Genomic DNA, 16,014 nt, shown 5'->3' on the forward strand with positions numbered 1-16,014 from the left:
GTCTGTGGTACTGCAGTTCAGCTCTACAATACTACAAGCCACCCCAGACACAAATGTGGTATTGTTTTGTGGCCTGGTCACTCAGGCCACAGTCTGGTGTGGGGGATTGTGGCTACAAAGGCAATTGTTTGGCTACAAATCAGCATATAACATACTTATATTTACCTAGTCTGTCCTTTTTAAATAATGGGCCAGTTTTTCTCTTGGTCAATGATAACCATTTAGGGGTGAAGACCTGGCGGCCCCCAGATTCACATGTGTTCCCCAATCATCTGGTCATTGATGTAAAAATGCTTTCTTGGAGAACATGAGTGACAGTACGGGGGATGAGCTTGTGCTAATGGTATGGCAATTCTGGAACTCCCATATTTTGGTGGAATGGGGTCTCCTGACCCTATGTGACCTACAGATGAGTAAATGAGTTTGCCAGGCCTATGTGGTTATCTTCATTGTATTTTATGGGTGAAGTGAAACACTCATCCATTTTAACAGAAGACAATGGAGAAGACACATGTTAGGCTATGGGTTAAACTCAATGGACTTAAGTCTACCTTTATCCTTTAAAAAAAAATAAAAAAACGATTAAACAATCTCTTCCTTTTTTTGAATGCAGACACTTAAAGGGTTATTACCATGTCCAAGATCCTATCCCAATATATAGTAGGTGTGATAATATTAGAAAATTACTCCAATTACAAAGGTGGAGTAGTTCTTCTGATTCAATATGTCGCTTACCTCATGTTCAGGGCATTGCAGGATCTTTGGTATCCATAGTTACGACCACGCATATAGTCAGTTAGGTAATTGCTCATAGTCATAACTATGGATACCTAAGGTCCTGCAATGCCTTGAACATGAAGTAAGCGACATAGTGAATCAGAAGAACTATACTACATTTCTAATTGGAGGTATTTCCTAACATTATTTTTATTACACCTTCTCTACATATTGGGATAGTTATCTTGGACATGGGAAATACCCCTTTTAAGATGGTGACCTCATTCTGTCAGCTGGGAACTGTATTGGGCACTATCCGACATTTATGACCTGTGCTTTCCATATGCCACAGGTGTCTCAGATGGTAATACTCTGTTTTATTGCGGCCCCTGGCATTGGTTAAATAAGACAATGTGGCCCTAATAACAAAAAAGGTTGTTCCATCAACTAAGGACGCATAATTTGTTACAGTATGTGTCATTCTAATGTGTAGGATGATTGTGACCAATTTCGAAAAACACTTTTTTTTTTTTTTTCTCCCTGCAGATTCTACAGCTTTATTAATGCTCCACTTAGGCCACGTTTCTGGCTCGCATTAACGAATACCAGAATTTGGGTCTAAGTTTCCTCTTAAAAGTTCTTATTGTGTCTTTTCACAAGAACATCTTGTATTCAAGATCCATTGTCTGAGTTTTATGTTTTTCATTTCCTTTAATAAAACAGCTCAGATTTACAGGATTTTCAAAATTACATTTTGTGTTGTGTTCCATGGAAACAGCCATTGGGAATGATCAAGTGAACACATTTTCTTAGTCAGAAGCATTACACAGACATTACTTTTTATTCTTCTTATACTGTATTCTGTTTGTTTGTTTGTGGTTTTTTTTTTTGTCAATATAGAGACTCAAAGGCTTAGACCACCGTAGGTGTAGTAGTATGATTTTTTTTTTTTTTTTTTTTTTTTTTTTATTACAGGTACTACAAATAATTATCTCCTGCTTTGATCTGCAGTTGATCTAATAATTTCATTTTTACTCAAATCTAAATGTCCATTTTTTTCTAAAGCTTTGATTTCAGGAAAAATATAAGTTAACAAAGATATGTTTTTTGTGTTTTGTTTTTTTTTTTTACTTCTAGACTTATAAAGCCTTCCTTCCTGCAATGATGGCCTCCAATCATGGTCATCTTGTGAGCATTGCAAGTTCTGCTGGACTGATTGGAGTCAATGGACTAGCAGGTGAGAAATCTCTGAAGTGGTTTTACATCTTTAAGGAGTGGCCCATACTTTTTAAAATGTGTTAAACTTATTAGATCAGCTGCAGCTTTAACTTTTGTTTCATGCAAGAAGATAGAATGTGATGGCTGCTGTCAAAGAAACATCGGTGTGAACACAATCGGTGATGCCCTTGACCGGTGATGATCCTCCACCAGATGTTGATACCACGAGACCGGCAGGGTACTAGTGTAGGTGTAGTGCACAGAGTTAAGTTTAGGATGGGAGGTGTTTTTGTTTAGCAGTGACTGCTACACCAGGTGTGTGGGTCTTAAGGTGGTGTCACACACAGCGACGACGACAACGACGTCGCTGCTACGTCACCATTTTCTGTCACGTTGCAGCGACGTCCCGTCGCTGTCGCTGTGGGTGACATCCAGCAACGAGCTGGCCCCTGCTGTGAGGTCGTTGCTCGTTGCTGAATGTCCTGCTTCATTTTTTCGTCGTCACTCTCCCGCTGTGAAGCAAACATCGCTGTGTGTGACAGCGAGAGAGCGGCGAAATGAAGCGAGCAGGGAGCAGGAGCCGGCGTCTGGCAGCTGCGGAAAGCTGTAACCACTGTAAACATCGGGTAACCAAGGGAAGACCTTTCCCTGGTTACCCGATATTTACCTTCGTTACCAGCCTCCGCCGCTCTTGCTGCTAGCGCCGGCTCCTGCTCTGTGCACATGTAGCTGCAGTACGCATCGGGTAATTAACCCTATGTGTACTGTAGCTAGGAGAGCAAGGAGCCAGCGCTAAGCAGTGTGCGCGGGCTCTCTGCACATGTAGCGACGTTATGATCGCTGCTGCGTCGCTGTGTTTGCCAGCTAAGCAGCGATCATAACAGCGACTTACAAGGTTGCTGTTACGGCCACAGAAAATGGTGTCATAACAGCGATGTCGTTGTCGCTATGTGTGAACCCAGCTTTACTCTGTTTAACATTTTAACCTATTGTGTTTTTGGTTTTTTTTAAGTAGTATCACCTAGATAGATTCACTTTAAAAATTGACAGCTAATATATGCTTCTCAATTGAAGTATGCTTGACTCTGAAATGATGTGACATTTCAGAGAAAAACATACTTTAAAGAGAATCTGTGAGCAGGTTTTTGCTACCTCATCTGACAGCAATATAATGTAGGTAAGGAGATTCTAAATCCAATGGTTTATCACATTGTTACAGAATGGCTTCAGCCAGTAATCTATCTAAGGCTGGAATCACTCTTGCGAGTGTAAAATCGTCCGACTTTCTAGCATGAGAATTGGACCGATTTCTGCTCACATTTCGTCAGTGTACTGTCAGTGTGCTGTCAGTTTTCACCCTCAGCAGCTGCTATTCATGTACTGTTATGTACAGGAGCATTTACATTGTTCTCTGCTACATGCGTGAAATGTATTGAGAAAAACGGATGTCACTAGGATGGTGTATGTGCCGTCCTTGTGACATCCATTTTTTTTTTTTTTTTTTTTTTTTTTTTTTTCACGCACCCATAGACTTGCATTGAAGAGACTCGTGCGAGAAACTCGCCAAAACGCAGCATGCTGCGATTTTTTTTTTTTTTTTTTTTTTTTTTTTTTTTTTTTTTTTTCGCAGTCCAATTTGGACTGAGAAAAAAAATAGCAGATGGGAGCTGCCTCATTGATTAACATGGGTCCGAGTGCAATGCGATTAACTCGCACTAGTGCAATGCGAGAAAATCTCGCTAGTGTGTAACCAGCCTAAAGGCCCCGTCACACTAAGCAACATCGCTAGCAACATCGCTGCTAACGAACAACTTTTGTGACGTTGCTAGCGATGTTGCTGTGTGTGACATCCAGCAACAACCTGGCCCCTGCTGTGAGGTCGTTGGTTGTTGCTGAATGTCCTGGGCCATTTTTTAGTTGTTGCTGTCCTGCTGTGAAGCACAGATCGCTGTGTGTGACAGCGAGACAGCAACAACTAAATGTGCAGGCAGCAGGAGCCGGCTTCTGCAGAGGCTGGTAACCAATGTAAACATCGGGTAACCAAGAAGCCCTGTCCTTGGTTACCCGATATTTACCTTCGATACCAGCCTCTCACTGCCTGTGCTGCCGGCTCCTGCTCTGTGCACATGTAGCTAGCTGCAGGACACATCGGGTTAATTAACCTGATGTGTCCTGCAGCTAGGAGAGCAAGGAGCCAGTGCTAAGCATTGTGCGCTGCTCCCTGCTCTGTGCACATGTAGCTGCAGCACACATCAGGTAATTAACCCGATGTGTGCTGTAGCTAGGAGAGCAAGGAGCCAGCGCTCAGTGTGCGCTGCTCCCTGCTCTCTGCACGTGTAGCTCCGTGTGGTGGTAACCAAGGTAAATATCGGGTTGGTTACCCGATATTTACCTTAGTTACCAAGCGCAGCATCTTCCACGCGGTGCTGGGGGCTGGTCACTGGTTGCTGGTGAGCTCACCAGCAACTCGTGTAGCCACGCTCCAGCGATCCCTTCCAGGTCAGGTTGCTGGTGGGATCGCTGGAGCGTCGCAGTGTGACAGCTCACCAGCAACCTCCTAGCAATTTACCAGCGATCCCTATCGTTGTTGGGATCGCTGGTAAGTTGCTTAGTGTGACGGTACCTTAAGAATTTAGATTCAGAAACACAACAGAGTTGATATAGCTGCCCACAACAGGCTTTCAATAGAGATTGTACATTGACACCTCCGTCAGTCACAGTAGGGGGGCATGTCAGACTGTCCTATACTTGAGTTTCTAGTCCTGTAATGGTAATTAGCTTGCATAAACAATTGCACACACAATGATAAGAGAAGCACAGTTGCCTTTTTTTTAAACTTGCAGCATGCTGTCCTCAGCTTACTTAGCAAAAAAAAAACAACAAAAAAGAGGATTTAAATCCTCCAAAAGCTAAGCAAATACTCACCGACAAATGGCAGAAGGTGTAAACTGCATGGCGCACATATATAGTACTGGCGCAGCCCGCTTGCATCTATTGGGATGGGTGTAACTAATAGGCTGCTTACCAGATACTGTGAACCTGCATGTGTGAACAGTGTATTAAAGAGAAGAAAAAGATCCACACAATCAAATTGTTGAGGCATACCATACTCATATGACTAAGTTTGTGTCCCTACCACTGAAACATATGTAAGACTCAAAAAAAAAACCATTCAAAGTGGTTTTGAAGGGAAAATATAACACATTTTATTTCATATAGCTAGTGCATCAAATCAGGAAGGTTCAGAAAAGCATTATGGACAGAGGGGTATCGATCGCCAAAGTGTCAGTATGCAATATTACATTATATCGCCATTTATACAATGCATATGATTGAACTTTACATACAGGGTCATACATAGTTATATTCACAATAGGGCATTTAGATGCAATTATAACACAAGTAAGGACAACAATAAAGACATCAGAGTAACATCAAAAATTCATCAAAAAATGGGGTCTCCCAAACCTGAGTATTGCAACAGCCCATAATACTTTCCTGCATATACCGGGTTGAAAAAGACTGCGAAACGTACGTCCCTGGGTTTGGTGCACACCTCCTTCGGTTCTGATCGCTAAACGTTAAGTATGCGACAGTGGGGTTGACCCACCTGACTTATGGAGTGCTGCTGCATGTGTTTATATTGATTGTTATTGCTCTATATGTATACAATGTCTTGTTGACTATGAGCTGATGTTTTTCAATGCACATGCAGTATGACACCTTATGGGCTGTTGCAATACTCAGGTTTGGGAGACCCCATTTTTTGATCTGTCATTTTACTACCTCAAAGGGATTAGTGCAATTTAGTGTGTTATATTATAACATTAATTTGTATATTGCACTTTGCACTTTATCTGTACCTGAGGGTTTTTTTGAGCTTGCATAATTGTCATTTTTTTGCAAATTGATTCATGAAATTGGCATGGGTGCAATATACCATTGGTATGGAGTTATACATGGTTGTGACAATTCAGGACTAATAATGATGAATTTTTGATGTTACTCTGATGTCTTTATTGTTGTCCTTGTGTTATAATTGCATCTAAATGCCCTATTGTGAATATAACTATGTATGACCCTGTATGTAAAGTTCAATCATATGCATTGTATAAATGGCGATATAATGTAATATTGCATACTGACACTTTGGCGATCGATACCCCTCTGTCCATAATGCTTTTCTGAACCTCCTGATTTGATGCACTAGCTATATGAAATAAAATGTGTTATATTTTCTCTTCAAAACCACTTTGAATGGTTTTTTTTGGGTCTTACATGTGTGAACAGTGACCTATGCAAGCCACAAGTGTGCAATATTACCATCAAGCTCCTTCTGTACCTGTGATGTCTCCATTTTTTTGAGGACTTGCTGCATCCAGGTAGTGCATTAGTTTTGGGGTTTTTTTTGGCCTGGGCAGTTTACATCTTCTGCCATTTGTCGGTGAGTATTTACATAGCAAATACCTGCTGACTGATTCCCTTTAAGAGGCGCTGGGGACTAAGCTGCAATGGAGACTAGTCGGACATGCGAGTTCCTGTTTGCTTCTCCACGCCCACTGCCTTGGAGTGACAGGTTTCCCCTATATGTGCACACAGGCAGCTTTTAAATGTTTTTCTTTGAAATGCCACATTTAAGAGTCAAACAAACCTGTCTGAGATCATACAGCCAGTCTGGATTGAACAGCATGCATCAGCGGTAAGGTTTCGTTTTAAGGGGCATTTACACTGCAAGATAACTGCTAACTAATGTTAATTGTGCTCATTTCAAGACACTGCTGACATGTAAACAGGCTGCCGATCACCCAATGATTTAACAAAATATTTGTTATCCGGTGAAATGTTTTTGTCAAAGCCGTCTCTTTGACAGGCTCAGGCCCAGAGTCTCTTATTACCTTCGGAGACTCTGCACATTAAATGTCGTTTTTTTTTTTTTTTCATGCGCAAGGTTGTCTGTTTCTCTGACGCCTCATTGGGGGACACAGGACCATGGGTGCCTATCCATAGGAGGACACTAAGTAGATGCAAAAGCATAGCTCCTCCTCTTAAGTATACACCCCCTGGCCGGGCCAGGCAACCTCAGTTTTAGCTTAGTGTCTGTAGGAGGCACTTCCTTTCAAGGTTTGTTATTTTTTGAGGGCGACTGTTTCCTTTTGGGACCAATCTCCCACTACCATCAACGGGCGGGAACGTGGAGTGTCGCCTCCACGTACCCCCTCCTGCGACGCTGGATCCTGGGCTGGACGACGGGTTCCACAGACACTGATTTTCCAAAGCCCAGGGTAGAGGCCTGTGTCCCTATAGCCCAATTCCTCAGCCCCTCTTTGCAGGCTCTGAGATGAATATGGCACCAATTCCTCAGCCCCTCTTTGTAGGCTCTGAGTTGAATATGGCACCGGTGTGACCGGATACAGCAAGCTGACTCTGCTATTTTCACTGCCTGGACTGAAGCAGGGTTTTAAGGTGAGATCCCCCCTGACTGGTTTCCCAGACAAAGGGAGAAAAGACACTGCAGGGAAGGCTCCCAGGACATTTACAATATTTATTATGAGAAAGTCCCTTGCTGAGTGCAAGGAGGAGAGCCCCAAGGATCTTGCACACAGTGTTAACTTTTCTCTAGCTGGAGGAGGGGGTGGGAGTCACTCCTGTTTGCAGAAAGTCCTGCAGATAATTTCCCGGTGGCAGGGGGAGGGCCCAGGGCTCAGGGACTCACGCTGTTTATTTGCTCTGTTTATTTGCTCTAGCAGAAAAGCCAGCTGATCACACAGCTTGTCACTGGTGGTTCTGACTGGAGGGTGAGGGAGGAAAACTATCAGAAGCTCCCTTCCCGCCGTTTTTTACTACCACAGCGCAGGGAAAAACACTGACTTCATCTTCGTGCTCTTTTAGCACTAAACCCCGCCCCCCCCGCGGCGGCGATAAGACCCCCCCTTCAAAAAGCGTGCGAAGATCTCCAAAGAGCTTAATCCTTCCTGAGGACAGGGCCATTGGCTGATTCTGGTGAGGTGCTTGCTTCACTTGTAGCTCTGCTGACCATTGCTCCCCCCTCCTGGCATACTCCTATTAGGAACATGCAGAATTCTAAGGGCACTAAGAGTGCTAAGGCCCACACAGTCTTATTATTCAGCCTGCACTGCCTGCCACGCTGAGCTACCACGTAAGCACACCTCTTCTCTCTGTGAGTCCTATGCCCCTATAGCCCCCCAAGACCCCCCTGCTACCACCACCGCAACCGTCAGCCCAGAGCCTAGGGCTCCCAGCCCACCGGAATGGGCACAGTTTCTGTCCCAATCCATGGAAAAACTGTCACAGAACCTGGTGCTGGCTATGCAATGTCGTCCTCCACACCCTTTTGGGAACCTGGATGGAACGCAGCCTGAGGATACCCCTATAGAGGATCCTTCTGAGGTAATCCAGGCACATGCTTCACCAGTTGCAGGGATCAGGAAAAAAGCACACGGCCGGGTGTCTCCAATGGGCTCTCCCTCGGGAGCACACAGGGCAGGCTCTCCCACACGCTCCACGGCTTCTGAAGAGCTGGAGGAGGAAGAATGCTGTTTATACCAAGAAGATTCCTTGCTTTCAGCCTCCCCAGATGATCAAACTGCAATAGACTCCCTTATAGCAGCAATCAACCAAACTCTGCATGTGGAGGATCCCCCATCCACTACCACTGACCATGCTGTCTCCTTTAAGAGGGCAAGGAAACCCCAAAAGGTTTTCGCTGATCACCCAGAGTTTCAGGATATCCTCACAAAGCAAAGGGAGAAGCCTGACAGGCGCTTCGGTAACCGAAAACTCATGGATTCCCGGTACCCTTTTGCCTCACCTGCCCCTAAGGGCTGAGCCGATCCGCCCTCGGTCGACCCCCCCCCCCCCCCCCCCGGTCTCCCACCTTACCACAAAGACGCTCCTTTCTTTACCCGATGGTTCCTCCATCAAGGACCCGACAAACAGACATGTGGAGTACTTCGCCCGCTCTGCTTTTGAGGCTGCGGGTTCCTCCCTCTTGCCCTCCTTTGCCGCTGTGTGGGTCGCAATGGCGATCTCGGTCTGGGCAGAATCCCTTAACACTTCGTTTGAGGAATCCCAGTTCACTTCACAGAGGTAACAGCTCAAATTGCCGCTGCGGCGGAGTACCTCATGCAGGCCTCCATGAACGCTGCTACCTGCGCAGCGTTTGCCGCCTCAAATACCATAGCCATCCGTAGAGCTCTCTGGCTCCGACAATGGCGAGTGGACTCTGCCTCCAAGAAGTCTCTCACGGGCCTTCCCTTTTTTCCAGACCGATTGTTTGGCGAACGTCTGGACAAGCTCATTTCTGACGCCACGGGAGGAAAGAGTACCTCCCTCCCCCAGCTGAAGTCCAGGACGTTCTTCACCAGACGTCCACAGTCCTCGTTCCGCTCATTTCGGAACTCATTTGGTTGGTTGACATCCCGTGCTGTTCCCGCCACCAACCGCGGACTTCGCAGGGACCGACCTTCTCAGCTCTCCCCGAAACCCACTTCGTCATGGCAGCCTAGACCGAAACAGTCCAGGACTAGGGAGACTTGGCCACGACGTTTTCCCCCCTCATGACTCCTTCGGCGCCCCGGAAGACACACTCATTGTAGGAGGTCGACTGCAGCTCTTTCATCACATCTGGGCTGCCGCCTCAGACGACAAATGGGTGCGAGACCTTGTGTCTTCCGGTTACCACATAGAATTTCGGACCCGACCCCCGAGTTGGTTCTTTCTCTCAAATCCCCCAAAGACTCGAAAACGACGCAAAGCTTTTTTTCTCAGCAATCCACTCGCTCCAAACAGCAGGAGTGATAATACCTGTCCCAGACGACGAGAAGTTCGGGGGTTTTTATTCCAACCTCTTTGAGGTCCAGGATGGGTCAAACTGACCCATCCTTTTTGGGGACCACAAACACCTAAACAAACATGTGCACGTACGGAGATTCAGAATGGAGTCCCTAAGGTCCATTATTGCATCCATGGTCGAAGGGGAATTCCTCACCTCCATAGACATCAAGGACGCGTACCTGCACATACCCATCGCCCCAGATCACCAAAAGTTTCTCCGCTTAGCAATTTAGGACTCCCACTTTCAATTCGTAGCTCTACCTTTCGGCCTTGCCACCGCACCAAGGGTCTTCACCAAAGTCATGGCGGCCGCCATGAACGTCCTTCACGCCAGGGGAGTAGTCGTTCTCCCTTACTTGGACGACCTCCTCATCAAGGCCCCCTCCTTCCGCGACTGCTCAACCAGCGTACAGATCACTGTGGACACCCTATCCCGCTTAGGTTGGCTAGTGAATCTGGACAAATCATCCCCGATCCAATCACGATCCATCACCTTCCTGGGCATGTCCCTGGACACCCGTCGGGGCTTGATCCTTCTCCCTGAGGACAAGGCGATCGCTCTTCAACGAGCGGTACGCTGCCTTCTAAGTCCTCCGTCTCGCTCCATTCGATTCAGCATGAAAGTGCTCGGCAGGATGGTGTCAGCTATGGAAGCAGTACCCTTTGCTCAACTGCACCTCTGCCCACTGCAGCTAGCCCTTCTTCTAGTGGCCTGGGACAAGAGCCCCTTCTCCCTGGATAGACATATTCACCTGACGCCTTCAGTCAGGTACGCACTCCGCTGGTGGCTTCGGTCCTCATCCCTATCGAAGGGGAGATCTTATCTCCCAGTGAACTGGCTGGTCCTGACCATGGACGCCAGCCTCCTAGGCTGGGGAGCAGTGTACCGGCACCACACTGCTCAAGGACGTTGGACGCTCCAGGAGTCTTTCCTACCCATAAACATCCTGGAACTCCGCGCGATCTTCCTCGCGCTCAGAGCGTTCTGCCCTCTGCTAGCGGGTCGTCAGATTCGAGTCCAATCGATCAATGCGACAGCTGTAGCTTATATCAATCGGCAGGGGGGCACCCGCAGCAAAGCGGCTTATCTCGAGGCCCACAAGATCCTCAGCTGGGCCGAATCGTCGGGATCAGTGATATCAGCGGTACACATACCGGGGGTAGAGAACTGGGCAGCAGACTTTCTAAGTCGCCAAGGCCTGGCCGCCGGAGAATGGTCTCTCCACCCAGATGTGTTTCTACACATCTGCACTCGCTGGGGCACACCAGACGTGGACCTAATGGCCTCAAGGTTGAATGCAAAGGTACCCGCGTTCATAGCCAGGTCACGCGACCCGCATCGGCGCGGATGCTCTAGTCTGCTCCTGGCACCAATTCCGCCTGCCTTACATATTTCCACCTCTACCCCTGCTGCCGCGGGTAATCGGAAAGATCAAGGCAGAGGGAGTCCCGGTGATACTGATAGCACCGGACTGGCCCAGGCACGCCTGGTATGCCGAATTAGTACAAATGCTCACAGTCCGTGGCACCTTCCAGACATCCCAGACTTGCTGACCCAAGGGCCCATTTTCCATCAGAACTCCAGACCCCTGAAGCTGACGGCATGGCCATTGAGACCTGGGTATTAACAAGAGCGGGATTCTCCCCCAGTTATTTCCACCATGATCAGCGCCCGAAAGCCTGCTTCATCCCGCATTTACCACCGTACGTGGAAAATCTTCCTTTCATGGTGCAGGGAAACTAACGTCCAGCCTATGCCTCTGGCCATCCACAGAATTCTCGACTTTCTGCAGTCTGGCTTGCAAGCGGGGTTGGCTCTCAGTTCCCTTAAAGAGCAGGTCTCAGCGCTCTCAATCTTCTACCAATGCCGCCTGGCTCAAAAACCGCAAGTCAAGACCTTCCTCCGGGGCGTTTCCCATCTAGTTCCCCCGTACAAATGGCCGCTGGAACCATGGGACCTCAACCTCGTTCTGGACGGTTTCCAGAGGTCTCCCTTTGAACCTCTCAAGGAATCCTCCCTTGCTCTTCTGTCCTGGAAGGTAACATTCCTGGTGGCAATTACGTCCATCAGACGGGTTTCGGAGCTAGCAGCACTCTCTTGCCGCGAGCCTTTTCTGATCTTTCACCAGGACAAGGTGGTTCTGCGCCCCCTTCTGGATTTCCTTCCAAAGGTTCTTACCCCGTTTCATTTGAACGAGGACATTGTTCTGCCTTCCTTTTGTCCACACCCGGTTCATAGGGTGGAAAGGTCTCTGCATTCGTTAGACCTCGTCAGAGCTCTCAAATATTACATATCCAGGACAGCCCCCTTTAGGAAAACTGACTCTTTGTTCGTCATTCCTGAGGGGCCTAAGAAGGGACAGGCAGCTTCAAAGGCGACTCTGGCTCGCTGAATTCGCTCTGCGATCCAGGAAGTCTACCGGTGGCAACTCAAGCCCATTCCTAGTGGGCTGCGGGCTCATTCCACGCGAGCAGTTGGCGCTTTGTGGGCCATTCGGCATCAGGCTTCAGTGGAACAGGTGTGTAAGACTGCGACCTGGTCTAGCCTACATATGTTTTCAAAGCATTACAGAGTCCATACCCAGGTTTCAACTGAGGCAAATCTGGGTAGGAAAATTCTGCAAACGGCAGTAGAGCACCTCTCTCAGTAGGCGCTCCAGGCTGTCTGGGACTGGTTCCTAGTCCTTGGGTTGTGTTGTCTTCTTTTATGTTTCCCACCCATGGACTGCTTTAGGACGTCCTATGGTCCTGTGTCCCCCAATGAGGCGTCAGAGAAAAACGGATTTTTGTGTACTCACCGTAAAATCATTTTCTCTTAGCCATCATTGGGGGACACAGCACCCACCCTGTTGCCCTTTTGGACCTTGGTTCTCTCAGTACCTTATTTGGTTATGACTCTTCTTTTCTCATGTTCCTCTGAGGTTTTTACTGTTTTTTTTTTTTTTTTTTCTCCTACTGCTTGTGTACTAAAACTGATGTTGCCTGGCCCGGCCAGGGGGTGTATACTGCAGAGGAGAAGCTATGCTTTTGCATCTACTTAGTGTCCTCCTATGGATAGGCAGCATAACACCCATGGTCCTGTGTCCCCCAATGATGGCTAAGAGAAAACTATTTTACGGTGAGTACACAAAAATCTGTTTTTTCTTGCTAGCAGCAAGCTCATTACATTGGCTCAGGAGTATTTGCTTATTACCACTGCCAACCTGGATAAATACTCTGTCCCATCAGAGGGTGCCGGTTATGCAGTGTTTATTCTGGAGCATGAAGGAGGTGGTTTCTGCTGCTGCTGTCATTTGGTGTGGAAGTTATCCCATTACTTTCTGCCCACCTGATTTACCTCCACTGCACTTTTTCCTTGGCCTCCTTATGTTTGTTCCTGTTGCGTGAGTTTGGTTGTCACCCCTGTCTGTCTTTTTAGTCATCCTGTTCCGTCCCTTGGGTGGTGGGTGTGGAGGGAGTTACACCTGGACTGGAGTCAAGGACACACTGGGGAGCCCAGACCTCACTACCTTCAAGTGTACCTCAGGGATGAGGGAAAGCTCAGGGTACATTTAGTCTGAGGGCCAGTGCAGGGCTCCCCATCCAGTAACTTCCTTTGAGTCCTAGCGTGACACTTTTATGTGTCATAAAAGAGAATTATTCTCAGTGGTGCGTCATCCTGTGAAATTGGCTGCAGAGAACAATGGCAGCCTATGTCCACTGAGCGATCTAGTATACATCGCTCAGTGCGCATCGGTTACTTTTGGTCTGCCTGTGTAACAAGCATTCAGACTACTGCAGATCAACAAAAGTTTAATGATCGGCTGTCGTATCGTGTCGCTGTTTGTGTAATCAAAGCCTTATTCAGGTCTTTCATTTTACATAAAATATCAACAACCCCTGGATATTCGTTTTTATAATTGCTTTAAAGGAAATGTCAAGATATGGATGACAGTGTAGCGCCCCTGAACCCATCAGGGAACTACAAGGTACTGCATCTTGTCAAAGATGCAGGGCCTACACCCAGGGACCTGGAAGACCAGTGCTGGTAACTGCAAAACACACTAAAATCCAAGTTTTTCCCCATGCCCAATGACTGGTAACAGACTAGAATTGGACCCAATGGATGGCCACCTAGAGGTGGAGCTGATCCAGTCCACTAGTCGACAACCAGGTGGGAGGGGACGGAAAGTCAGACAGTTAGTAAGTGGAAATGAGAGGAGACGGACGTAACCGCACTGACAGGAGTGTGTGACGGTGACCTGAGGGCCCAGGCGTGTGGTTGCCAGTGAAGTACGGCAGAGTACTCCCGGAACCATAGAACCGACTGGGTACAAAGCCCTAAGTCAGGCAAACACTCCAGGCAGACCTGATAAAATCTGCACAGAGAGGGGACCATCCAGGACCTCACTGACCTTAGAAGTCCGGGGGCACCAGCAGTAACAGGAGAACCAGGGACCGTAACGGAACACCGACCCTACAGGCTTCACACTGCCCACCGTACGGACCAGAGACTGAGCGACTAACAGGAGGGGACCCCCAGACGCTCTAAGCCACGGGGACCTACCAACTTGAGAAAGGTGCAGAGGAAAGAAGCCACCAGGTCACCAACCCGGCACTAGGACTAAGGGAACCAGAGGTGAATACCAGCCTTCCTCCGAGTACCAATTACCAACCTGCTGTGAGTAAAGAACCCAGTTACACTGCAATCCCTTTTGTGGCTGACCTTCTTTCCGCGCTTAATTCCATCATCTACCCCCTGGGGCCCCGGCCCTACTTGCGGAGAGCCCAACATCCAGGTTGCCATCAACATGAGCCCCAGCGGAGAGACTGTGCAGTGGCGGTTCCATCACCATAACCGCAACCCGCAAGTGGCATCACGACATAAACTTTATTAAATATTCCCCTGTACATAACCCCTTTTTAAAGTGACCCCCCCCCCCCCAGGGTCAGTGAACCGGGTAACTGCCACCCAGTGACACGTCCCAGTAGTACACCGCTTGGGACAGAGTACCCCATAGCCCTGGGGCGGTACAACTACACAGCTCCATTCAATCAAAAAGATGGCACTCGCCATTGGTAGATTCCTCAGTGGTACTATAAGATCTGTGATTATTATTTAATAATTTTATCTGTTGTGTCTGAGCAACGATGACTTATACCAGTATTGTTGGCTGGATTTGTCCCAGTAGCTGTGTCCATTTAATATGTGATAATCTAGCTCGTTAATGGCTATATACTTTGCAGCTCCATTTAATATGTAGTGGCTGCTGCCAGATACTGCAGGACGGCTCCTATTGTCTGGAATAGAAGCTGTTCTGCAGTACACGGCAGTGGCCACTACACATTGAATGGAGCAATTCAGTGCTTACATCTAATTTAGGACAGCTGATCAGTGGAGGGGCTGAGTATTGGACCCCAGCCTTGTGATATTGATGACCTATCCTGAAGATTTCATAAACAATAAGCGGGTTTTTATTAGAAGGTTACAAAAACTTAGCTCTATATTTTGTACTATATTTTGCTGCTCCTTTGGACAGTCTGGACTGTCCAATCAATTAATCAATATTCTTATGTTAAAACTTTGATTTTCTAGTGATTCAGGAGAATCTCTGGTTTTTCATGGGAGACTTTCAGTAAATTGTTACCTGCAGATTTATAGATTGGTAAAAGGGGTGACCTTTGATATCATTGCAGCTAATATGTTATCATACAAAGTTATGTCAAGGCTAAAGTACATAAGCCACAAATACAGAGCAAAGTGTATGGTGACTTGTGTAAAATCTGTGACCCTTGTTGTTGTACTGGTCCTTATCTAGTAGACTCTTAAGGCCCCGTCACACTAAGCTACATCGCTAGCAACATCGCTGCTAACTAACAACTTTTGTGATGTAGCAGCGATGTTGCTAGTGATGTTGCTGTGTGTGACATCCAGCAACAACCTGGCCCCTGCTGTGAGGTCGTTGGTTGTTGCTGAATGTCCTGGGCCATTTTTTAGTTGTTTCTGTCCCGCTGTGAAGCACAGATCGCTGTGTGTGACAGCAACAACTAAATGTGCAGGCAGCAGGAGCCGGCTTCTGCGGACACTGGTAACCACGGTAAACATCGGGTAACCAAGAAGCCCTGTCCTTGGTTACCCGATATTTACCTTCGTTACCAGCCTCCTCCGCTCTCACTGTCAGTGCCGGCTCCTGCTCCTTGCACGTGTAGCAGAGTACACATCGGGTAATTAACCCCATGTGTACT

The 16,014-nt window shown here is 47.4% G+C and overlaps 1 protein-coding gene across 1 annotated transcript in view; it reads left to right on the forward strand.

Moving 5' to 3' along the window:
• The first annotated feature begins 307 nt into the window (after positions 1-307).
• Positions 308-16,014, forward strand: part of SDR16C5 (short chain dehydrogenase/reductase family 16C member 5) — a 42,596-nt gene continuing 26,889 nt past the window's right edge. The window contains exons 1-2 of the mRNA XM_075316037.1: positions 308-343; positions 1,855-1,954. Coding sequence (XP_075172152.1) covers positions 308-343; positions 1,855-1,954 — 136 coding nt within the window. The remainder of the gene's footprint in view (positions 344-1,854; positions 1,955-16,014) is intronic.

Source organism: Anomaloglossus baeobatrachus, chromosome 6 (assembly GCF_048569485.1).
Source record: "Anomaloglossus baeobatrachus isolate aAnoBae1 chromosome 6, aAnoBae1.hap1, whole genome shotgun sequence".
In the NCBI taxonomy this organism is placed as follows: Eukaryota; Metazoa; Chordata; class Amphibia; order Anura; family Aromobatidae; genus Anomaloglossus; species Anomaloglossus baeobatrachus.